General features: G+C 42.7%; 2 protein-coding genes across 2 annotated transcripts in view; one reads left to right on the top strand and one right to left on the bottom strand.

The window, feature by feature from the left end:
- The window catches only part of LOC109487982, a 21224-nt gene extending 17399 nt beyond the window's left edge, over positions 1-3825 (bottom strand). Inside the window, 1 exon segment of the mRNA XM_019792118.1 lies at positions 3515-3825. Within this exon segment, the coding sequence (XP_019647677.1) occupies positions 3515-3716 (202 nt within the window). The 5' untranslated portion in view covers positions 3717-3825.
- Positions 3826-4396: 571 nt separating this feature from the next.
- Positions 4397-24763, top strand: LOC109487992 (tetratricopeptide repeat protein 27-like). The gene is made up of 23 exons (XM_019792130.1): positions 4397-4500; positions 5609-5804; positions 6756-6882; positions 7691-7825; positions 8345-8450; positions 9197-9361; positions 11425-11546; positions 12037-12149; positions 12701-12767; positions 13431-13544; positions 14434-14529; positions 16816-16928; positions 17297-17384; positions 17794-17889; positions 18857-18910; positions 20266-20364; positions 21013-21065; positions 21246-21324; positions 21843-21929; positions 22620-22680; positions 23084-23220; positions 23910-24021; positions 24480-24763. The coding sequence occupies exons 1-23, from the start codon at positions 4401-4403 to the stop codon at positions 24695-24697; spliced, it is 2538 nt and encodes an 845-aa protein (XP_019647689.1). The 5' UTR covers positions 4397-4400; the 3' UTR covers positions 24698-24763.
- Positions 24764-26318: the final 1555 nt, after the last annotated feature.

Consider the following 26318-nt stretch of genomic DNA (forward strand, 5'->3'; position numbering starts at 1 on the left):
TCATTTGGCTGAAAAACGGCTGAGTTGAATCCCTTTAAAGAAATGGCAGGAGGAGAAGAAGAAGGAGAAACATGAAGGAACACAATATGTCTTCACCACTTTGTGGTGAAGCCATAATAAAGGGATCAAATTGGATCTTCTATGGCCAGGATCTTCTCTGGTAATTACTATCCCTTTATTACAACCAATTTCTACTATTTTTCCAGTGATCCGCGGTGCCTGATAGGGGCTAGATTGCTCCTATCTGCTCCCCATAACTTCCTAAAATTACAAACCCCATGCAACACATTTGTCAGCTCTGCCAACAGACCGTAGCCCCCGGAAGGCTCTTGTTATGGAATGTACCAAATATGATGTTACATGTATATGTAACAAGCTATTTACATTTCTCGAATCAAGTACCATAGATTTCAAGAGTCTCGATGTTGGAGACAGACTTGAATATATCTTTACATGTTTGTTTGTTTGTTTGTTTGTTTATTAAGGAATCTCCATTAGTGAGAATATGTACATCACTACTCTTCCTGGAGTCCTATACAACATAAAAATACAACTATTATTTACAATTACTTCAATTGCTATTATGCCTCAGAAAAACTTATCTTAACAACAATTTTAAACATCAATCATCACATCAATCATTACAACAATATTACACTATACAACCATCAATCAATAATGTTACACTATACAATTAACCAAAAACAATTTTATAATAGATGTCTGAGAGGTCAGAGGTCAAGAGATTGTGCATAATATATTTAAAAACATTTACCACCAGGAGTTAATTGGTGTGTGTTTGTTTTTATGTGTTTTTGTCCAATTCCAGATTTTTTCTTTAAACGTTTGTGGGTTTGAGGATGTGATGTGAGTAGGCAAAGTGTTGTATGTTTTAATGCACCTGTGTATGAAAGTCCGAGTCATGGCGTTGGTTCTAGGTTTAGATTGCTGGAATGCTCCTTTTTGTGCCAGTCTAGTGTTGTGCGAATGTGCCGAATTAATTGTTTTTAATCTATTGAAAATACATCTAGGCTGTTTCTCTCTCACTACTTTATGGAATGTGTTGATTGTGCCGGTAAACAATCTCTCTTTGACTGAGGGCCAGTTTAACTGGGTGTGTAAAATATCCAAGTCGGCATCCCAACGTGCACCTGTTGCCAGCCTAGCCGCTCGATTCTGCACAACTTGTAGTTTGTCTATTTGAGTTTGTGGCGATGATGACATAAGGGCACAGCAATAGTCAAGGTGCGATAGAACCAGGGTCTGTAGTACAGTTTTTAACATGTTGGGGGTCAAGTTATCCTTATGTTTCCTAACTGACGCAAGTGCGCCTGCCATTTTCAATTTTGTATTGTTGACCTGCAGTACCCATGAAAGCTGCTGGTCTACTGTAACACCTAGTAATTTTGCATCTTTCGACCTGTGAAATGCTTATGCCATCAACGGAAAGTTGCAGTTTTGGTTCCCTTTTAAGTTTCTGTTGTGTACCCATGACGATTGATTTTGTTTTACCTATGTTCAGAACTAGCTTGTTTGTTCTCACCCAATCCCATATCCGTGACAAGTCTGCCTGCAACTTATCTTGTAATCCTGTTATATCAGAAGCTGATGTGGATGGGGTTGAATCATCTGCGTACATAACTACTGTACTCTGATTAGTTGCCGTGGGCAGGTCGTTTGTAAAGATGCAAAACAGTAGGGGTCCGAGGCAGCTGCCCTGAGGTACGCCACATTTTGTTTCTATGAATGACGAAAAAGATCCATTTACAAAAACTGCCTGTTTTCTGTTTTCTAGGTAACTTCTTGTCCAGTTTATGGCAGATTGTGCAAACCCATAACTATTCAGTTTGGCCAAACAGATGTCGTGATTAATTACATCAAAAGCCGCACTGAAATCTAACAAGACAGCTCCTACCAAGTTACCCTTGTCAATCTCCTCCAACCAGTAGTCGGTCATTTGTATAAGCGCACTAGAAGTAGAGTGGAATCGCTTATACGCATGTTGATTACCGGAAAAAATGTCATTTGAAATCATGTAGGTTTGGATTTGCTTCTGGCATATTCTCTCCATGACCTTACTTATGGCGGGTAGCAAGCTAATTGGGCGGCTATTTGGTCCATTCAGTGGGGAGGATTTGTCTTTTATCAGTGGTATAACTTTTGCTTTCTTCCATTGAGAGGGAAAGATTCCTTGTATGAAAGAGCGGTTGAATATGTGGCACATGTAATGGTCCCCACAACGCAAAAATAGGTAGATATATAAAGGAATGCTTTGCTATTAGAAAAAATACCGAAACTTGTGATTAGCCCACTCGATTGTAACACTTTATCAAAGACTTGTGCTATCCCTCATTATTTGAATAATTATGATATAGATATGTTTGGTTTTATTCGACATTAGGTCCTATTCAACACACTTATTTTATTGTTGTTACTGTCTTTATGTAGTTTGCCATACATTGTACCATGTGCAATTGTCGTGCAATAAAATTCTTCCTATGTCTAGTTTAATCAGCTACATGCAGGTTTAAATTTACCTGCACAGGTGCTCGCTGCACACCTTAAATCCTCAGGGCTCGAAAGACTGGCTGCATGTGCACCTTACTTAGTGCACCCAAATTTGGAGCTGTGCACCCAATTTTTTTTCTGTGGGTGCACTGGTGCACCCAAATATTTTTGTAGGTTTAAATTTGTACAAATTGTATAGTAGCATAAAGCATATTCTTAACATCTATGTGTCAGAAAAATAATAAAATCATTGTAAATAGTACAATTGTACTTTTCTTTAGAAATCAACATAATTCAATTTTTGCTGACATTCTACTTATTTGATCTTAATGATAATAAAAACATGGTGCACCCCAAAATTTTTCTGTGCACCTACTATTTTAGGTTGGGTGCACCAGTGCACCTATTCCCACAAATGAGTTTCGAGCCCTGATCCTGTTTCAAGTGAACAATATTACCAGCCTTGCTGTGCAGGTAAAAAAATTCCTATACCCTGGCTAGCTACTGGTGCAGCATGGCTGATGGCGAAATGATCTGATCAGAATTTCCTGAGATGATCCAAGTGTTCAGACACCTGATACCTGAGTACCTGCCCGGCTTGCCACCTGCCCAACAATATGTTATTGTTGTTGTTTACATGCCTTTACGTGCCCCCAGTTTCACCGGAGGAAATTTGGGTCATGTACGTGCAAAGATGCAGCCTTTGACTGACCGATTTTTAGGGGGCTGTGTCCGTGACCTGTGCTAAGCAAACAGAACACGTCCTGTCAGGAAATCTTGCGTTATTCTGCCGGCTGCACCGCTGATGGCCGGATAATTCCATCTTCTCCCAGTCAGTAGTCACGCCCTCCCACGGGGCAAGTCGCCTATCTCAGCCTAGCGATACGGACAGCTTCCCTGGTCAGGCTCGACAAATCAGCAATTCTTCAAGCTTTTCAGCAACTCCGCCTGTGAGAATATATGGGAGGGACTGTACTAAAGAGGATGACAAAAGTACAGGACTCACCCGAAATGAGAAAGTCCCCGCCATGATTGCAAAACTCGATGGCGTTGACACATCCATAGTGACCGAAGAGGTCCTTGCGGTACAGGCTGCGGCAGGCCCCGAGCCGCTCCCGTAGGAAGCCCTGCTTCAGCAACTGCTCGCCGCTGATGCTCCGGTTCGCCGTGAAGTTTACCGGCGAGAAACACCAGCTCCTGTGGAACATCGTGGCGCCAGTATTTTACACCATGTAGGAACCAGCCGACGTTACCAGATACGTGTTTTGCCCCTTGCTCCGGTCTGCCGTCACCTTATCGATATTTCCATATCAGCCCCAGGCCGGACCGGAACACACAAGTACAAGATTCGGGGGGAGGGATCTTATAATTTACTGGGTTAGTGACTCAATCAACTAAAAGACTCCTCTGTAGCTGCGAAATACTTTTATTCCATTCAAGACTTCAACGTATAGCAGTCATTTTCTAACAAAAACTGCACAATACTATAATATTTCAATCGGCAACATTTGGCATAGTCCAAATTTCCATGTCGTGCTAAAGCGACCTCTAGCAGTTTGTTACAAAACTGCAAGAAGCAAACTGAATCGTCCCCTGCAATGGTTTATATTGTCCGCTAGTCGGCGCTTTTGAACCGCTAGTTATCAGCGATTACTTAGGTGTCCTGAGTACGGCTTATATGTTGCCTTATCGTATTAACACACAAAATATGCGATACAAGACTACAATGTGCACATATTGTTACAAGTAATATACTGTACCGTGCATTTGCAAGCTATTTGGTAATTAATTCTCTTAACTGTAAGAATCTATGTTTCAAAAAGTCCCTACCATGCAGGCGCGGAATAAAGAAATTTGTGAACAGCTAAATTTTCATTTTCAGGTAGGGAAAGATGGCGGTGCCAGCAGACGACAGCCATGTGCTCCGTACTTCATTGGAACTGAACATCCTGGCCGGAACAAGCTGCCCAACTGATGGTGGCGAGAACGCAGGTAACGTTAGGACAGCAGTGTCTGTTTGCCGAGTTTGTGCTACATTTCCCATTTTCTGTGAAGATCTAGTCTGGCTGTGTGTGTCCACTGACGATTATTCGTGATTATGCATGCGCAATACAAAACACAAGTGATCACAGGTATGTAAAATCACGGAGCTGTAATAATGTTATAGTCAAAATGGTAAAATGCATCATAGCTTCACTCAAGGACATTATGCATGTGTTTATGATCATTAAATATATCCTTTGGTAGAGAAATAAACATATTTGATATATAATAGAGTAGAGTAGATTCCTTCAGACCAGGTAGGTCCTCAGCATAAGTTCCAGTTTAGACCGCTCTTTCATATTACTGGCCATAGTACTAGTGAAACAACTAGTTGTAAGAATTAGTAGAGTAGAAACAGAAAGACACTCCTGGTCCCGGGCTGGGGATCAAACCCACGCCAAACCCGAGCACCAGTCCATAACCCAAACACTTTAACCATTCGGCTATTAAAAAGGTCTAGACCCATCGGCCGGATCAGTTGGTAGTGCCTATAAACCCCCCACTGTTACACTACTCCCCCTTTTCTTTTCAAGATTCGCCCTCGAATCTTCCAAATTCGATATCCCTGGAGCGGCACTCTTTGCCAGAACTCCCAGGGCCGGCATGGGAACCACTGTAAGAAACAGGAGAGTAGAAACAGAGAGACACTCCTGGTCCCAGGCCGGGGATCAAGCCAGCTTGCACCCAGATGCTCTAACCATTTGGCTAAAAGGTCTAGACCTGTTAGAAGGATCAGTTGGTAGTGGCTATAAACCCCCCACTGCTGTTACATATAGTTATCATTATTACATGGGGGCCCGCAAGCCCTTTTCCGTTGAGCGCAATCGGCCGTTTTAATTCTACGCAGAGCGCAGACAGACAGACCGCTCTAATATTTTTGCGTAGAGCGTATTCGGCGTTTTAATTCTACGTAATGCGTTGTAGCCACTTGGAATTTATCGTAAAGCGTAATCGAGAGGTTTCCAAATTCAGCGTAGAGCTTTGTCGGGACCGCCCCCACCCCCTTGCAGGCCCTCTTACTTCAACTTGACCCATCTACATTTCCCCCACCCTACAGATGTATCCAGTCTGTGTGGGCACCTGACCAGGGGAGACTACGGGCAGGTACTGGAGACTGCGGCAGCCAGGACCATCCTCGGGACCGAGCGGGTCGTCATGGCAACAGAACCCTACCCAGAGTTCCTCAGGAGGCAGGTACAGGAGTACCTGTCCAACGCTGAGGGTGGCGAGCATGGGGACACACCTGTGGACAGGTAAGAGTACAGTTATTGTCTAGTTTCTCTATTGTTAGAATACAGTCATACTTTTTGTTTAACTGGTAACATTTAAGGGACTAGCTGTCCTACTTTACACTCTCTGTAGACGATGACTGGTAATGATTATGGTGATGATGACTATTAGGGTAATGACAGTAGTTTTAAGTTACATGTATTGTTCTACAGATATACATGTACAATGTTTCTAGGTTGACATTTTTTTTAGGTGTTTTTCAATCATCTTCACAATAGAGTAACATCTTAAGGGGGCACACCCCAGTTTATTTGGGGCCTCTTTTCGAAGCTGCACACCCTCAAATCTAGCGACCGTCTCTGGCGTGAAATAATTCGGAAGGAGAATAACTGTATATGGGACGAAAGGGTATCTCTTCAGCTACAAGACAAGCTGAGTTTGGTTTCTTCAACCTTTTTAAGTTTGGTAAAATCAACGGAAAAAACATTATTTTCACTCCAAAATTAATGCCCAAAATTGCAAATTTTCGCGTAGGATAATCCCACAAAAAAAAATTTTCCGGCAGAAATGACTGATGCTGGCAGAAAGACCCAAGCCTTGACTATACCCGAGTAAATTATAAAGAAAATTCTAGTACTGTAATTTTCTAAACAGTCCACGGCGCGAGGGGTTGCAAATCCACCCCTACGAAGCCACAGAGCGAAAACTAGGTCAAACGGGCGGATTACACTTGGCGCGCAAGGATACCCGGAAGTAAGGTTCGGAGCCAAAAGAAATTTTCACCCCAAAATCACCATTTCTTACACTCTTCAGCCATGTTAATGTTTAATGATACTTCGTGGCAGTTTATAAGAAATGTCACCTCAAACTTGGACCCTCAAAACCCTTTCGTCACTTTTTTACAACGGACTATCACGGACCCCGGTCGCGGAAGAACTGGGGTGTGCACCGTTAAGGGTACATCTCTGTCCCAGGGAACTGTGTGTTCTCCAGACCGGGGTAGCCTGCCTGCAGCTGTTTGTGCAGTCCAACTGGACCGGTCCACCGGTGGCGGGGGACCAGACTGACATCCTCCCACAGGCTTACAGACAAGACCAAAAGGTCAAGGTTTCTTTTGCCTTGTTTCTTTCTTTCTTCCTCCTTTAATCCATCTTTTTAATGGTTATTCAACTCGGTCACAGTCATTATATCATTGTTGTGTGATCACAAACTTGTGGCATTTTTGGGATAGTCATATGTCATACAAAATTCAGCTGTCTTGTTACTGGAAAGGCTGTCTTAGGTCCTTCAAGTTCAAGTATTATTAGGATAGGGACTTGTGGGCCTGGTTAGCTCGAATTGCGCCCTACTTACAATATGCATGTATAAAAATTAGATAGACACTATAGAACCTACAATATCTGGTATATATTAAAAGTTGACATCATATTTGTAAGTAAGAAGAAAATAGAACAAACATTATTAAATCTAACAATAACATAGAACATCAGAGACATTATGCTGTTTAACATTTATCCTTGTTGGATGTTAGTTCTGTTAGAGCCTACTTGAAAATCCTACATGTACAACTTCAGTGACGGCACGGTAACAGGCATGTTTCCGTGCTACAGGGTGTGAAGGGAAAGCTCTGTGTAGTACTAAGTAAATTATGTTTACTACAGGATATAGGGGTTTTCTTTTACACAACCAATAATGTCTCTAACCTTGCTTACGTTTCGGTGTCTATCAGACACCTTCCTCAGAGCTTCTGACTGGAGTTCTGCTTCTCGTCGCTATATCAAGCAGATGTAGGTGGCACTTTTGCAAAGAGAACTTTTGCAGTAAGAAAGCTAAGAAACAATTATATATTGGTTGGGTAAAAGAAAACCCCTGCCAACCTGATGAAACTATTTTCGCATGTTTACTACAGGACTTGTTAGAGCCAGTTTGTCAGTCCCTAACCTGTGATGGGGAGAGTGCCTACCCCCTCTGCTCCAACCTGCTGTACTTCCTGGCAGCTCGGACCCTGCTGATGGACAGCTATCACCTCCTCACACACTGTCAGGTCTGGACGTTTCTTTTATTTTGTTTTTTAGACACAAAGATGGAGAGCATCAACTCTTTAGGCTGAGTGTCAGCCTTTTTAGCTCTAATGTCCACTCCCCACAATTCCGTACCGGTAGCGGATCATGGGGAACAGACGAAAGCTAAAAAGGCTAGCTGGCACTCAGGCTATCAACGCTTGCAGTCTTGCATTATAGACTGAAGTAAAAAAAGTAATTGGATGACAGGACCATATTTGTAAGTCTTCATATGTGTGCAAAACAATTGTAGAGCAATTTAACTGTTCTCCAATGAAAAAAAATGGACTCACTGGAATTTTTAACTGTCCAGGGACAGTTTCTGTGATTATGACATATGTGTACATGCTCTTAAAAGTGTATAGAAGTAAACATCTTATAAATATGAAGTGGGTCAAAGCATTAGTTTATCAAAGGCCTTCCTGAAGGAAACAAATGAATGTGCGCAAGCTAGGTAGTAAGTACTATCCAGCAGTTGAAGGTCTGATTCTCCTGTTCCCCAGACTGCAGGTTGGTGGGGCCTGAGGTGTGTGTGGGTACACCAGCAGCTCATGGAAGAGTCGAGACTCCCAACTCTGCAGCAACTGGCTCTCAAATACATACAGGATGGTACGTCTATCTTTCAGCACTGTTCGTATTGAAATTATTTTTATGTCAATTAAAGTGGGGTGATACTGACCCCATGTAACTTTTTATTACCTCCATGAAAAATGGAGGTATTCTTTTTGGCGCGTCTGTCTGTGTGTCTGTGTGTGTGTCTGTGTGTTTGTGTTTCCGCACATTTGTAGTCAGCATAACTTCATAACGCCTTTATGGATTATGATGATATTTGGTATGTTGGTAAGTCTTACTCTGTTCAAAATGAGTGAATAAAATTAAGCTTATCATTATGAAGTTTAAACTGTAATATAACCCACCTGGTAATTTTGCATGTATCTTGTCAATGTGTTTTACACTCATTTTATGTATCTGAGTAGAAGGTATACTCAATAAATATATGTGAATAAAAAACACAAAAAACAACTGTAATTTCCAACACAAGAAACTGGATTTACCCAAATCTTTGTCAAGGAAGGGGCAATCCACACCTCACCTCACCTCACCGGTCCCATAGCAGTCTTTACTGCCGTCGGGGCAACTAGACTGTCAACAAGACTCTTCCACCCAGGGCGGTTCTCAGCTAGACTTGTCTGGTGACTCAGGGGATGTCCTGTCCATTCCTTCAGGTCACTAGTCCAGGTCCTTCGCAGACGCCCCCTCAGTCGTCCACCCTCCGCCTTCCCTTGCAGTGTAGTGTGGGCTAGGGAACCCTTCACAGCTTCTGAAAAAAAAAACAACGTTTTGTTGGCCCACAGTGACGGAGAGGGAGGAGGTGCTGTTCTCAGACAGCTGCAGGTGGCTCCAGGTGCTGTACCAGCTGGAAGCTGGCTACACCTGCCTGCACTACTACCAGTACACAGCTGCACAGGAACACTTCAGCTCTGCCGCCAAGCTGGCTAGACTACAGGTGGAACTCACAGGTAGGGTCGGCTGATTTTGTTTGTTTGTTTGTTTGTTTGTTTGTTTGTTTGCCTGCACTACTACCAGTATACAGCTGCACAGGAGCACTTCAGCTCTGCCGCCAAGCTGGCTAGACTACAGGTGGAACTCACAGGTAGGGTCGGCTGATTTGTTTGTTTGTTTGTTTGTTTGTCTGCACTACTACCAGTATACAGCTGCACAGGAGCACTTCAGCTCTGCTGCCAAGCTGGCACGACTACAGGTGGAACTCACAGGTAGGGTCGGCTGATTTGTTTGTTTGTTTGTTTGCCTGCACTACTACCAGTACACAGCTACACAGGAGCAGTTCAGCTCAGCTGCCAAGCTGGCGAGATTACAGGTGGAACTCACAGGTAGGGTCGGCTGATTTGTTTGTTTGTTTGTTTGTTTGTTTGTTTGTTTGCCTGCACTACTACCAGTACACAGCTGCAAAGGAACACTTCAGCTCTGCCGCCAAGCTGGCACGACTACAGGTGGAACTCACAGGTAGGGTTGGGTGATTTTGTTTGTTTGTTTGTTTGTTTGCCTGCACTACTACCAGTATACAGCCGCACAGGAACAGTTCAGGTCAGCTGCCAAGCTGGCACGACTACAGGTGGAACTCACAGGTAGGGTCAGCTGACACACTAACTTGTAACAACCATGGCCCAACTTACGACTGCCACTGGCGAGTGCAAGGGCACAGATACTTTATTGGACACTTCTTAGAGTTGTTGTGATAACTGTAATGGGATAAATGTAATGTGGCGTCAAACCCTTATAAGCCTACCAAAGTTGTAACACTTACAGCCTATGTAGGTTGTAACATTAACAGCCTGCCAGTTGTAATACTAACAGTTCTATAAGGTGTTCAGTCCTACATGCCAACCTCAAGATAGAACAAAAGATTGAGAAGGTGACCTCACGCTGAGAATAATAAGACTGAGAACGAATGAAACACGGCACTTCTCTGGTTAGCTAGTAGTGCAATGCGGCTTCACTACGGCTTGCATTTGTAGCCAAGCACAACGGGTCACTCCTAGTCTTCTGAATAAGTGTGTTGGGTTCTTTTACCTTTTCCCGCCCCAAACAGGAACTGGTGCAATGGCCAAATGGGTAGAGTGCTCGCCTTGCATTCGGTAGGTTGTGAGTTTGATCCCAGGCCGAGTCATATCAAAGACTTGAAAAATGGTACATACTGCCTTCTCTGCTTAGCACTCAGCATTTGGGAAAGAGTATGATAGTTGAACACACACCATTACCAGTGGACTAGCCCCCTGCTGTAGTGATTGCACACCTGTGTGGCCCAAGGGCTACAGAAACGGAGATGGGTGCCGCCATATGTGACCATGGCCATGCTGATGGTTACGGGGAGGACTTAAACTTTTTTTTGAACGTTAAACATTTGAGTGTGGATGGGAGGTTTGGCCATTGTTGTCTGGGGTTCGCGTATGTTTAGGAGTCAAATTTGACTCAAAGTTAACTCAACTTTATTTTGACTTGTATAAAAAAAGTAGTTCTGGCCTAAATCTGGGCATGCTTGGTAGCGGTCCAGGAAAGGTTTTGAATGTGTTTATTTATTTATTTATGACGATTTACCATATTTGTGGAAGGATTGACATAACAGGTGACTATCACCTCTTCAAAGATGTCAACCCCGAGACCAGACTGTAAGGTTTGAACCACTCACACCGGGAAGGTCCCCTGCTCTTTTCGATAAGTGTGGTGGGTTCTTTAAGGTGCGTGGGGTGTGGCTATCCCAAACACGGGACCTCCATTTAACGTCCTATCTGAGGGATATCCCTAGCGGAAGCTAGGTACTCATTTACTCCTGAGTGAAGTGAGGAAAAGTGTAAAGGGCCTTTCCCAAGGGCACAAGATCGGTGACATGGGCAGGGTTCGAACCCGCAACCTCTCAGGTGTGAGCCGAACGCGCTACCGACTGCACCACACGACCCCACTAAACGTGTGACGGGGCCTTAACCCTATCGATGCTGTAAGAGTAACAGTTTTGTAAAGTACAAATGTTCATTCCTACACCACAACCTTTCCCGCCCCCAAACAGGTGCCATGGGGAAGAGAACTCGGTTCCAGCAGGTAGAAAAGGCACAGCTGGTGCTGCAGGTCCACAGGGAGGGAGGCTGCCAACTGGAACAGCCAGACAAGGGGGTTGCCCTTACTCCTAAGGTCAGTCATATCCCCCCATGTACGTTGAGAGAGGCCGTACTGAGGAGGTAGAGTTGATAGACGTATGGTTGTAACATGCATGCACAAGCCCGTAATAATAATATGTTCAAAGCTGGTGTTCGTAAGATTGTGATTTGACCCTTAGAGTGAAAATTGCTTTGCTTGCCACCTTTTCTGTACCAGCCAACATCTTTCATCTTTAATACCAGCGATGCATTTCTTTTAAAGCTATGATAGGATATATCGCAGGATGTCCTATAGTAAGCAGTGTACAGAGGAATAGGCAGAACTTTACCTAGGCTAATCGTAGGATTGCTTTTCTGACAACTCTCCAGTGTCAGAGATGAAAGGTAGTGGATGCTACCTGAAACGTCTGTATCCAAAATCATATCCAGTTGCTTGAGTAACAGTTACTGTTTTTTGGTGTATCTTATTACCTGGATGTCTAGCCTTCACCGATGTAATCGTAGAATACAACTTGTTTTTCCAGGACGTTTCCCTGGATGATGACACTTTGCTGAACCAGATGAAGCTGACCGACCCTGACCAGGTGGAGGTCATTGACCTCTCCTCTGTAGAACAAGCCCTGGTGTTGGGCCTGTGGTGGGTAAAAAATCAGTCACCTTCGTCGTATAGGTCATCGCATGATCTTGATGTAGGATGTTCAAGCAGGCTACCGAAATTCCTGATTTTTTCACTGTACTTTTATTGTTCACTGTGTTCACTGTCGCTTCTGTACAGTGAACTTATCATTAACAGTTAACAAATAATTCCTGGACTTTCTTTTTCCTGCACCTGTTGGCACCATGAACATATAGTTCTGTGAACATGCCCATTTTTCTCAGACCGTGAAATTTTGCTACGCATGAACATAAAGTGAATTACAATATGATAGAACCAACTACTGAAAAAGATCTGTACTTGGTTCCCGACTCTATGAGAATGCCCTCAGTTTGTGATTGTACAGTGATCGTATGATGATCAGGTCCTTACCAACAGATTTGAGATCTAGAACGCATTCATGTACTGTATCATGAAAGAGACAGGAATGCAACATGATTTTTACAGTGTGTCTTGTTCTTCAGTGAGTCTAACTTGTTTCTTTTGTAACTGAAATTCAATACACAGCTGATTCACAAATCTTGTGCTTTCAGCATCAACAGGAAGAGAAACTGTCCTAAGGACAAACTGACTGAAGAAGAGGTCTTAGCATATGTCTATGTAAGTGTTGTACTGCATTATAATTTTACTTTATCCTGGCATTCATGTAGCATACAGACAAGGTTAGCAACACGTGTACATGTACTATCATATGACAATTTTCATAGCAGTTATAAGATACTAAATTAGGTAATGATTCAACTAACTTCAGTCAATTATGCTGATGCCATTAAATGAAAAGGAGGATACGTCGATGAAGGTTAGACATCCAGGTAATACGATATGCCAAAAAACAGTTACTCAAGCAACTGGATATGATTTTGAAAACGTCAGACGTTTCAGCTAGTATCCACTAGCTTTCGTCAGTGACTGAGAGACCAGAGGGGAAAGCAGGTTTATATACACAACCTGTTGATTGATATGCAAATAAAGTGAAGACAAATTTTTGGAAGTCGAAGAAGGAACAAAAGTCAGACAAGTCAAGACAAGATGATGCAAATTAGTCTGAAAGCTCCTGTTATACAGGACAGGAGCTTAAGTGTTGTCTGTCCTCGGGGCTGGGAGTGCCAAATCCCAAGTGCCGGAAAGATCGACCCGTAGCCCCCCTTCCCTGTTGAGGGTGGGAGGAGGATGTAACTAATAAATCTACTATCATGGATACATTTCTATGTGGCAATCAAATGTACTTTTGCAACATTGTTGCCTTTTTACCTGCCTGTCTAGTACCTCCTGGACCAGCCACGTGATTGGTCGGTACAGACAGCTGCGCTGCTGCTCAGGTGTCGAGGGGAAAAAACCAGCAGCCGGAAGGTGGAACGGTCCATGATGCAGCTGCAGGTCAGGATCTTACTCAAGTTACTGAAATTTATCGTTGCTTCAGGATCTGCTGACTTTGGACCAGTACAAGATGTTTTTTTGTGTGGGGATTTCTGTACTGATTTACCATGACAGTATGTCGCAATGTATTTATGTTACAGTAGTTATTTTATAATATTATGTACTATATACTATATGAATGCATCAACTCCGACTAGTATAAATGATTCGAGAATATTTTATGACAAACGTATTCTAATGTAAATAACTGGCAAATTCAGGCAATTGTAATGTCTGCAAGTTGAATAAAGATTTATTCATTTAAAAAAAAAACCTTTAAAGGTGCATATGCATCTGTTTGCCTTCCCTTTTACCTTGTGATATGGATCCGCTGGGGAAGACGGATGCCCAAGTGTGTGGTCAGATTCGCAACCTGTTATCCACCTTAAACAAATCCACGCAAAGGCCACCGTGTCAACCCTCCTCACTCAGGTGTAGGAACTGACACGGTCTATCAGTACATGAATCTGTATCCATACATGAATCTGTATCTGTACATGAATCTGTATCTGATTGCAAATAAAGATCTCGAGTGATTGCCATAGAATTACCTTGTGATAAACTCAAATAAAGAAGCAAATAAAGAAGCCATCTATGTTTTGTATCACCAATGACTCAGGCATTTTTTCCAAGTACTGTGTGGAGTTTGTCCATTTTGAGCTGAAGCTGTCTTCCTTCAGTTCCCATGTACATTTATGTGTTACTGTGGGGCTGTAAAATAAGTTAGTGGGGCTGTAAAATAAGCAGTGGGGCTGTAAAATAAGTTGTATAACTTCAGTTCAGTCCCACTTCGTCCTTGTATTTGTATTGCTTTACTCAATAAAAAAAAATGTATGTGTTCCTGTTTCAGTCGTTGGTTGACGAGTACAAGTCCCCGACCCCCCCTGCCCAGGTCAGACTTGGGCTGGTGTACAGTGTGGCCCTGCCACCCAGGTGGATCATGGAGGTAAGGGTTATGTGTTTCTCACTTGGAATTATATTGAACAGTAAGTTTTGATAAATGTATCAGTTATCTTGGCTTTTGTTTGACACATGAAAATTGTAAGTAAAAAGAAGCCCCAAATGTCCTCTACATTAAAGGGGAACAGGGTATTCGGACTTAGCTGCCCTGCCCGGTCCACCTAAACCGCTGCCCGGTCCGGTCCGAGGCCGCTAATGGGGGTTTTGCGTATCCCATGCGCCGGAGCAAGCATTTCGCTCCCGGCGCAAGGACTCGGTTTGCTAGCTGAGGACTTTCCACAACCATGATGATATCATACTTAAATAAAGGAATATATAATAGATCTATCATGTTGAAATGATAATTGTAATACATGGTTCTATTTAATAGCGGTAGTTTTGTTTCTTATTTTGAGGAGGGAAACACGGGGGAAACTGTCAAAAATCGAGGGAACGCAAACTGAGATCGGCTCAATTCCGGGTGCATAACGCCAAAATTTCTCGACGATTGTATAAAAATGACCACTCATTTGCCGCCTACGGTAGCGTGTACATGGTAGTGCGATCATATCGTGCCAAAGTCAGCGTCAAACGTCAGAAAATCCCCGTAAAAATATAGTTGCAAAACACATTTCCCGCGCACTCATGGCCGGCCGCCGGCATGTGAAGCAGCATGCTCATTATAATATGCAAGTAGCTACGCTCTGATTGGTTCACCTTAGATGACCTGCGCTCTGATTGGCTAGAACGAAGCCCGTTGCATGCTGGGGCGCCCTTCCCCGCGCGAAGTGCGATCTGGAGATAGCCACATTTACGCTGGTTTCTACCTTATTTCTACGACTAATTAGCAAAATCCTAGTGACGAAATGCGTACTCAAAAGAATTTTCGGGAAAAATACATATGCACATGTGGATTTGTGGTGCCTTTGGCGTAATTTTGTTGGTCACGTACAACGTAAATGTAACACGGAAGTGCACGGAGTCGGAGTCGCGGCACGGCTTTCTGTCCCACTCTAAACAAAACCCCAAGGACATAACAAAACTCCCCAAAACTGGTCAATAATTAGCCATAAAAATGTTTGTGGGCACGTGTAAATATGCTACCTTTTTCGAGTGTTATAGGAATTATTCGCGATGTTTTTGCACATCCCTAACGTAACCTCACGCCGGGCCCGCCGCCTATTATGTACGGCGGACCGGGGTATTTATAACAGTTAATTCAGATCATCTAGGATTGCATATTCGGTGGTAAAATAAGTAAACAAACAGAGAAAAATAGCAAAATAAAGTTGACAAACTATAGAAACGCTTGCATGGGCAACACTGACAAAAGAAAATGTCGATCTAATTGATGCGCCGGTTTTAAACGTTACTGTTATATAGTAAAATGCGGGCTAGATCAACGTTCCTTTCGCTGTTCCAGCGGTGTGTATCGGTAATTTCCCGCCCCGCATGAGGTAAATTAGTACTCCTCCCACGATTCCTGTGATGTTACCGCGCCTGCATATGAATGGAGAAGTCTGACGAAAAAGAAACGCGTTACTTTCGGAAAAGTAACGGAAAACTTTCGGAAAAGTAACCAGTTAATAACGGAAAACTAACGGGGAAAAAAACGCGTTAGTAACGGCCCTTAGGGTAACTATAACGCGAACGGTACTGTATTATGGCCGGGTCCTTGCGCCGGGAGCGAAATGCTTGCTCCGGCGCATGGGATACGCAAAACCCCCATTAGCGGCCTCGGACCGGACCGGGCAGCGGTTTAGGTGGACCGGGCAGGGCAGCTAAGTCCGAATACCCAAGGGGAACAAGAGGTTCAATAAAACCTGTCATGGGCTCCGTCATTGTGATGGTGGGGAGCGGGAAAATGGCGCAACTTCAAACGGCCGGTAGCGCTCTAAACAAAATGGACTAGTGAGCTAAGTGTATACCAAATAACTTTTCAGACATACCATGTATGATATAATGTGACAGTCATTTTTTTAAAACCTCTTGTTCCCCTTTAACTGTAACACCTTCCACAGAGAGAGCTAGCCCAGTTGCTGGTGAGCCTGGGTGCCCTGAGCTGCACGCTGGATATTCTACTGAGGCCATGGCAATACCTTTGCCTTAAAGTTTTTACTGTTAGAAGTCGCCATTAACTGTAACACCCCTCTACAGAGAGAGCTTGCCCAGTTGCTGGTGAGCCTGGGTGCCCTGAGCTGCACGCTGGATGTTCTACTGAGGCCATGGCAATACCTTAGCCTTAAAGTTTTTACTGTTAGAGGTCGTCATTAACTGTAATCCCCCTCCACAGAGAGAGCTAGCCCAGTTGCTGGTGAGCCTGGGTGCCCTGAGCAGTGCACTGGACATCCTACTGAGGCTGCACATGTGGGAGGATGCCATCACCTGCTACCACCAGCTCGGCAGGTACTAGTTTAGTTTATTTTAGTCTATTTGTTTTTGTATTCTAAGGTAACCTTGTATTCAGTGGTTAAACACTGGTTTGCAGTGGGGCCCTGGACACAAAACACATTTATTCAGCTCACTTATTTTATTTATTTATTTTATTTATTCTTTGTTTCAGGCCAAACGTCCACATAAAAAGAAAAAGAAGGACAATAACAAAAGTACAAATACACAAATTACATACAAAGGTTTAAAAAGTGCGGCCAGTATAGGCTTCGGGTAAACACATCGGAATGGCAAATTGAAAACATACAAATACAAGAAACAAAACAATACGTACAAAACGTACATACAGGGCAAAACAAACATATGATTGTATGAATCTACAGGTACCAGAAGGCCGAGCAGCTCATCCAGGACCAGCTGGCCGTACAGGAGACGCCGACGCTGTACTGCCTGCTGGGGGACGTCACAGGGGTGAGGGCCGTAGGGCTTCGTTAGAAATTATTAATTTTTTTTAATTAAAAAAAACGAACATTGCAAATCTTCATTTCAACCAAATTTCAGGCAAAATTAAGGACTTCCTTGGTGCTCAGGCCAGAAGCTGGCCCCTTGTATCTGTATCCTCTGCTGCTTGTAAGCTCAACCCTGTGTTTCCTTTATTGTGTTCTAAATCTTTGAGATGTTTGTACCTGTATCAGTATAATGTAGTTTGCCACACATTGTACCATGTGCAATTGTCGTGCAATAAAGTTCTTCTTTATTCACCTATCTGGATGTATTGTTACAGTAATAAATGCTGTTTCATTATATCTCTCATAGGCAGCCTTACATGCATGTATCCCATCTATATTGATGGTACATTTTGTACTGTTGTTTGTAACAGGAGAAGCAGCATTACGAGAAGGCCTGGGAGCTGTCCAGCCACAGGAGTGCCCGCGCTCAACGGAGCCTGGGCTGGGCAAACTTCAAAGAGGAAAAGGTACGATCTCTAAGCTATACTGTTGACAGTCTTAAGAAGACTTTAGGGTGAGCTAAGGCCATGTTGATTTGATTATATGGATGACATCCGCGCGCGCATGAATTTTCGGCCATTTCCACAAAAAAAAAAGTTTTCAACCATACTGTAAATCGTGCAAAACAGTTGCTAAATGAGCAAAAATATACCATAAGTTGCAAGGAAAACATTTAGAAACGATACCAATGTCGTAGAATGCCAAACTCAAAGGAAAAAAGACAAAAATGTAAAGAAATGAATTCGAAGAGTAGATTATTCACCATAACATATTCTGTGCCATTTCTTCAACCTTCATGACCACGTAGATTTCATAGTGAAAGCAACTTTTTTTTGTTGCAAAACTTTTTTTTATTCGCACGCGCGCATCAGTTTTGGGGTTCCCAGAGGATGTCATCCGTATAATCAAATCAACATGGCCTAACTCAATTTTTTTCATTGCATTTGTTACATATTTCCCTTCATATTCAGTTTCATTTATCTTCATTGTACATGTATTAGTTGAAAGGTACCTGATTAGATTCATACTTATGATAACAGTTAAACTTTACGTGACCAACACAAAGTAAATTGGGACTTACCCTAAATTTTCGACCGACTCCGTCAGTCTTGTGCACGGAATGGACCCTTCTACTGCAGCTTCCGGGACGTGACGTCGGAAACATATTGTGTTGGTCACGTAAAGTCTAACTGTTATAATGTTATCTACCAACACAGATGAACTTTAATGCTTATATTCATACTTGTTGATATGGTCTGATTGTTGTGGTGTCTCAGATTACTTTACAGCCTTTTTCCTGAAACCATGACACTTTCTTTCCATCAAGTACTCTGTGATGCTATCATTGTGTCTACTTACCTCTTCCATACACGTATGTCTGAATCATGTTAGGTTGTTAGAACGTACTGATGGTTGTTCCATCTTCCTCCTCAGTTTTCGGAAGCGATCAGCTGTTTTGAGAAGTCTGTAGAGATCAATGGGCTACAGGTGGGTGCCAGTAGGGATGTTCTTATGAGCACTGTGCAGTCCTAATGTTCAAACATTACTCATAAATGTCCGTAATAAAAAAGTGTTAAGGGTTACAGGGTTAACCATAGTTGAACATTTACCTTCAGTCCTGAGACCTTTGTCCACTTTATATACTGAAAATCACAATTGTTTTGCAGTAATTTTGTATTTGCTATGTTTGTGGTCACTTCTGTACTGCAAACTTACCATAACCATGCACAAATGATTCAGTGTGACAGGCTGAATAAAAGTTCTAAACGTGAACTATGCGGCTCCAGGTGTCTTACTGAGGGACGACTGCGTGTGCAAGATGTCGGCAGCTTGAGGAATGAATCCCCTCTACTATAACCATGCACAAATGATTCATCGACTTTCCTTTTGCTGCTCCTGCCAATGCAACGCTGCAAACGTATAGTTCCGGGAACATCTCCTTTTTTCTCAGAACACAAACTTTTTCTACTACAAACATAAAGTGATGACTGTACAGTTCAACAGCAGTGGGCTGCAGTAAAGTCCTGTAGAATCATAGATGGATATTTTACCTGTCTGATAGTTTACTATGTAAGATAGATAAATAAACTAGAAAGGCCAATATTTGCTTTGGAGCAAATACAGCGATGGGTTCACCACATTTTACGACATGGCAGGAAAAGAATGGGAAACACAAGGGAAAACAATGATTTACATTGATATAACTATAATATGAAGTAAAATACAACTAAAACAACAGTTGGATAGCTATTCCCTACTTTATTGGTAAGGATTTTTAATTGCATAATGCAAACTGTTGATTTTCAACATAAAAAAAAACGTCCATGCCCGGCATTCCAATGCTGGAGCAGGAAAGCTTGAAATACCTACCAAAACACTTGAATACAGACATACTGTCAGTATGGAAATGCTTCTGTGCAGGTGTTAATCAAGTTAAATCCCAACAGCCAATCAGCAAGAAGTATAGAGGAAAGCTGCATGCCTATTGGTTGATGCCCTGCATTCCATTCTGATGACTCATGCCCAAACGTGGTAAACAAGGCAGACTAACACAGTAATACATTTGCTATAACACAGCCAAAAAACTCAAATAAAACCATTCTAAAAGCCTGTATCACAATAATTTAAAAAACGCCTAGGGGTATTTGCTCACTGTACCTCCATACCAAATTTCAGGACCTTAGGCCCTAAAATGAAGAAGCTGAATCCATTTAAAGATATGGCAGGAGGAGGAGGAGGAGAAGGAGGAGGAGAAGAAACATCAGAAAAAGCAATATGGTTTCACCACACCACTTCGTGGTGTGGTGAACCCATAATAAATAAAATGTATCTGTGTGTTTCAGAATGCGGTGTGGTTTGCCCTGGGCTGTGCCGGGATGTCTGCCCAGCGGTACGACGTCAGTGCCCGCGGGTTCTCCAGATGTGTCCTCATAGACTATGACGTACGTATTCATGTATTCTGAATCTTGTCTTTATGAATTATGCATGCCTATGACTATATGTTGTACATATGCATGTCTCTATGGGACATCCTGAGCTGCTAGCCAGCCAGCTTATCCTGTAGGAGCCAGCAGAGGGAAGGAAGAGAAGGAATAGAAGAAGAAAAACCTTCATAGACAACCTGAAGCGGGATGCTGGCCTCAGAAACATCACCACAGCAGAACTCTGCTCACTGATGGAGGACAGGGACTACCCATTATCTCCCATGTTGATGTCCTATGATGCCTCACAGAAAATTCTTAAAATTTAAAAAATCTGATCTATTTTTATTTATTTCTTTATTTCAGGCATAACTCACCCATATACAACATACATATAAAATACACACACAATTACATCAGTAAAAGAATAATATGACTATAAGTACAGACGGGCCCAGTTATTGCGAAAGAATCTGCTGCGGAATATCACTTCAGATTTAAGAACAGATTGGATAATGTTGTTTGATGACTTGTATAGACGGGATATAAATGAGTAACATTGTTTACGCCATGTAGCATCAAATGTGTCAATCCTATTGTATACAAACAATCTGATATGTTATCATAAATCTTTAAATGTTTTTTTTTTATTTCTTCTTCATTTGACAGAACTTCGAGGCTTGGAATAACCTTGCTACATCCTACATCAGGTTGAACCAGAAGTGAGTCATCAAACATTTTCTCTATTTCGTTTTTTGATGTTTTCACTTAAGATGCTTATTTTACTTTTTATTCTATACACATGCTGTTTTGTGGTGGAATTTTGCTTGTAATGAGCTAATCATTGTTTATTGTTTATTAGTTTGGCTGATAATACCCTATCAAAACTCATCCTTTTTCAGACAGAAGGCATTCCGTGCCCTCAAGGAGTCCCTAAGGTGCAACTTTGAGCACTGGAAGATCTGGGAAAACTACTTACTGGTCAGTATTACGTAACACACAGCAAGCTGTTCAAAATAGAATGTACATGAACATGTTACACAGAACAACACATGTAATATTATAATGTTGGTTTTACTAGGCTACTTCTTGGGAGGATTAGCATTGAGTTACCTGAGGTAGTTCCAAATGGGAACCTTCCAGAGCCTTGTGATTCAGCATTGTATTAAAGCTCCTGACAATGCAGCCCTTGGCTGCAAAGTGTGAGTAACCAGCCTACCCAATGACATTAACATGTTATGAGGCAAGTTTAAACTGTGATTTCCAATACAAGAAATTGGACTTACCCACATTTTTAACGGTACATCTCCAGTCTTTATCAAGGAATGAGCAGTCCACAGCTTCTGTGACGTCACGTTATTCAGATGACACACATGACTTGGTAAGCAGTGGATCATAGGTTGCAGAAAGTCTTTGGCTACCCCATAATGACTTCTACCAACACAGGTGAACTTTCAAGACAAGACAATAACATATTTCTGTTCCTGCCTGTCCTGTAGGTGTGTACTGACCTGGGTGAGTTTGAGGAGCTGGTGACAGGGTACCATCGCATGCTGGACCTGAAGGACAAACATGCTGATGTACAAGTAAGGAAAAATCCCTTCTTCTTCTTCTTCTTTACTCATCCTCTCCTGAGGTGCAGCGTGTGAAGTTTTGTCGCCAGTACTTTCTGTCTTTCATTGCTGACAAAAGTTCCAATCCTTGTAGACCAGTGTCAGACTGAATAAGACCCTTAAGTGTTGTGATTGGACGACCAATCCTCCTTTTTGCATCTGGTAGTCGTCCCGCTTGTTCTCTACTACGAGTCACGTGACCCGCGAGGCTAAGCCGACGTCTTTTCACTACCGTGGTGATGTTTGGGAGTGTTCCATATAACCCAAGAATCCCAGACATGGTCTATATATTACACTTCTTGAACAGTGGGGTTCCAGATAGGAAAATACTGTAGATTGGGGTAAAACTGGCACATGTAGCAATGGGTTTGTGATATGCAATAAAGGAACATAAAAAGCCCAAAACACAAAACAGTATTAGCACCTTACCCCTCCACTGCAACTTCCAAAATACAGATGTAATCAGTATATATATGACATACAGCACCCTTTTAGAACTAAAATGTTTACTGCATTAGTAGTTATAGTAGCCTGGTGTCCAAATCTATGTTACCCAGCCTCTTATGTGCTCTATACAAATTTGCCAAGAAAAAGACTCTAGGCTACTGACTTGGTGCATCTCTTGGTGTTAGTTTGTTAACACACAGCCTGTTGTGTTGCCAGGTGCTCCAGGTTCTGGTGGATGCTGTCAGCCAAGACCTGCAGGACAACAGTGGCAGACCAGGTAGGACCCTTTTTGTACGATTTTGAATGTATGTTGTTATAGCTAGACTTTTATCTTTCCTTACCACTCAAAATAATGCAACAATATACGTTAACGAAGGTTAGACATCCAGGTAATGAGTCACACAAGAAAACAGTTCCTCAAGCAATTGGACAGATTTTTAAAATCTATCTTGTTTGTGGAGGAACTATTTTCTTGCGAGCTTGAGTTTATTGAGTTTATGCATTCTTGTGAATGTAATATTATGCTTCAAGTTTTTTTGTAAATGATTCAATATTGCTTAAAATAAGCTGATTGAAAATCCAACTTTAGATGAAAGCAAATTCGATACACCATGTTATATAGAGGCCATGAAATTATGAATGTTCAGCATGTTTGACAGAAACACTTTGTTGACATTTAGCATCCAGACTGCGCGGCAAGGCTGTGGAGTTGTTTGGCAGGCTGACCTCAAAGGTTACCAATAACGCCCAAATATGGCGACTGTACGCCAGACTACACGGGGATGGGCAAAATGAGGATGTACAGGAAAACGAGAAGGTATGTGAGACATTCATACTTAATATATGTACTACTTTTTTCACGTAAAACAAAGATCTTCCTGTATATCAGTTGAGTCAATTACATGGGGACAAAAAACAATGTCATTGAGAATAGTACATGTACTTGCTTGTGTTGTATATCTTAATACACTGACTGGGGGTACAGTCAAATAAACCTGCCCAGGCACCCACTCCTTCAAGCTGACCACCTGTTATGTCATAACAACCACTTTTCCTGGTCCTGATATGTTTCCTCCAGAGGTGCAAGCATTAGGCTACCTGTCCAAGAAGGCAACCTGTCCAAGAAGACCTCTTTACTTTGAGGTGTATGTAAACTTTTGTAAAGTGGTCTTCTTGCACAGGTTTCAGTGTATGTGTGAATATGAACGGCCACTTGAACCATGAAGGGAACCTCAGTAAGGCTTTCATTAGGTGCAGAACAAAAACTCCAAGATCTATCGTAGAGTGTAACTCGTTGCCACCAAGCACGGTTGGGGCATCATCACTAGAAAGCTTTAAACAGCAATAATGTGCAAAGATTGAGTGTAACAAGTCTTTTGGTGTAAATAGCTACTACATGTAGTTGCCACGTGCCTGCAAAGCTGGTGTGTTACACAGAAGGGCAGTTACTACTACTAGTACACTGATACAGATACAGAATCATGGTAACCCTTCTTCCCCCTCCAGGCCCTGCAGTTCCTGCAGAAGGCCCACCGCTGCAGCACACAGTCGTCAGGATGGGACCGGGAGCCGGCCTCCGCGGGGCACGTCATGGACCAGGCACTGCTCCTGGCTCAGGGTGAGATCTCAGAAAGGCTTTCTCCATCACCCAAATATTTTACACAATTGCTCTGGCAAACGTAATCGCACAGATGGGTAAGTTTACTTGGGGTGCGGCGAACTGTTCTCTCGGCGAACAAACTCCCTTGGCATGCTTATCTCTCTATTTAGCCGATTTCTACTCTTTCCAGCCGCCTCCCAAAGCCTGGTAGAGGCTGAAGTTCAATGCTTGTTAATTTGTTTTTTGGCATTTTCCACAAAGTGAAAGGGAGGGAAAAACAGGTGCATACGCACCTTTCCAGGTTGCCCTCCCCCAATGTTGTCACAGGATTAGTTTTTGATAGGCCTGTTTCATACAACCTGAAAGATCTCCAAGATGTTCCTTTTACAATTTGACGAAATTCTTAGTCTTGTAGTTGCCATGCTCGCTAACGTTGGCTTACTAATGATATGGCTTGCTTTCTTTTTCATCTTCAGCTGCCATGACAGTGAGCAAGAGGAAGACCAACCCCACGGAGGCTATCCAGTCACTGTCGGCTGCGAAGATGGTCCTGCGCCAGGTCGGGACCAAGGTTCGTCAGGTACACACGGACGCCATGACAGGACAGATGCCGGAGGACTTGGCTGGCAGACTGACCGAGGTGGAGCAGACTCTGGCTACAATACAGGGTCTTATAGACAGTCTCAGGGGCTAGGAACAGTCTCAGTGGCATTGTGCAATAATGCCAGCTAATAAAGGGATATTCTTGTAAGAAATAGGTAACTGGAGAAGTATTCATTTTCATTGTAGATACATATTGTATGGTCACCATTGAACATGATGAAATTAGTCATCTTTCCAGCTAAGGCATAGCCTGGAATCCATCCGTGAACACTGTGTCTCCGCTCCATTCCCCAGCAGAGGACACAGTATTCACGGATGGATTCCAGGCTAGCTAAGGCACAAACATTTATGCTGTAACACTGACTTTCTTTTAACATCATCCTGTCATATACTGTAACCCATAACCTTAATATAATAAATAAAAACTGTACTACCAAAGAGCCGCATGCCTTTTGTATGATTTGTGAATGTAAGTATGGATGACACCAATATCTGAAAATGGTTTTGAGTGTCTGCGTGGTTTATGCATTTTCTCAAGCCATGAGTCATGGTCCATCATTGTAGGGGAAGAGGTGAAGGAGACAGAAGCCTTTGTGTACTTGGGTAGCGTGGTCGACCAGCAAGGGGGCACGGGTAGAGATGTGTCAGCAAGGATGGGGAAGGCAAGGGCAGCGTTCATCATGCTAAGGAAGGTCTGGGCCTCTAGAGGGATTCGAAGAGCCACCAAACTCTGCATCTTCAACTCCAATGTCAAATCAGTCCTCCTCCATGGTTCGGAAACATGGAGAACAACAAGAGCCACACAGCACAGGTTACAGACTTTCATCAACACATGTCTCAGACGAATCTTCAAGATCAGGTGGTGGGACAGAATCAGCAACCAGGAGCTGTGGGACAGAGCGGGTCAGAATCCCATCAGGGAACAGATACTTAAGAGGAAATGGTCCTGGATAGGACACACGATGAGGAAGGCCAACACTAGTATCACTCTGCAGGCCCTGACCTGGAATCCACCGGGTAAGAGGAAGAGGGGTAGACCCAAGAACAGCTGGAGAAGGGACACGGAGGAGGAGATGAGGAGCATCAGCACCAGCTGGCAGGACCTGAAGAAGAAGGCCCAGAGACGAGGGGAAGTGGAAGAACATGATTGGTGGCCTTTGCCCTGGCAGGGGCGAAGGGCCTAAGTAAGTAAAGTAAGTATGAGTCATGGTCAGTCATTCTTAATCTTTACCAAAAATTGTAGAATGAAGCCAAAAAAGAAGACAGAATATCTTGTATACCAACAACACAGATTTATTACTAAATATTAACTTATACATTATATAACTGTAACTCCTAACATACTGCCATACATAGAGATGCAGAAAATGACATAAATACTCTTTTGTCATTAACTGCAAATAGGATCTTTTGCAAATATGATATTTTTTCAACCAGAAAAGGTGAAGTGACATAACGTTACTGGTACTACATGTACATATACATTTCAGCAACCACAAGGAGGGCTTAGTCAGAGCGTAAGTTGTCTACTTGCAACATCACTTAGTATTTCTTAACAACATCATCAAGGTATTTTCGTTGCTGGTAACAGGAAAACGGTATTGCTAATCCAACCCAAAGTTTGCCATCAGGTAGAGCAGACATGATCAGAAAAAATCTTGTTTCTTGGGTACATTTTGGAATCACATGTGTACATGTATCACGTAAAAAGG

The sequence above is a fragment of the Branchiostoma belcheri genome, unplaced genomic scaffold, assembly GCF_001625305.1.
Source record: "Branchiostoma belcheri isolate BF01 breed outbred unplaced genomic scaffold, Haploidv18h27 scaffold90, whole genome shotgun sequence".
In the NCBI taxonomy this organism is placed as follows: Eukaryota; Metazoa; Chordata; class Leptocardii; order Amphioxiformes; family Branchiostomatidae; genus Branchiostoma; species Branchiostoma belcheri.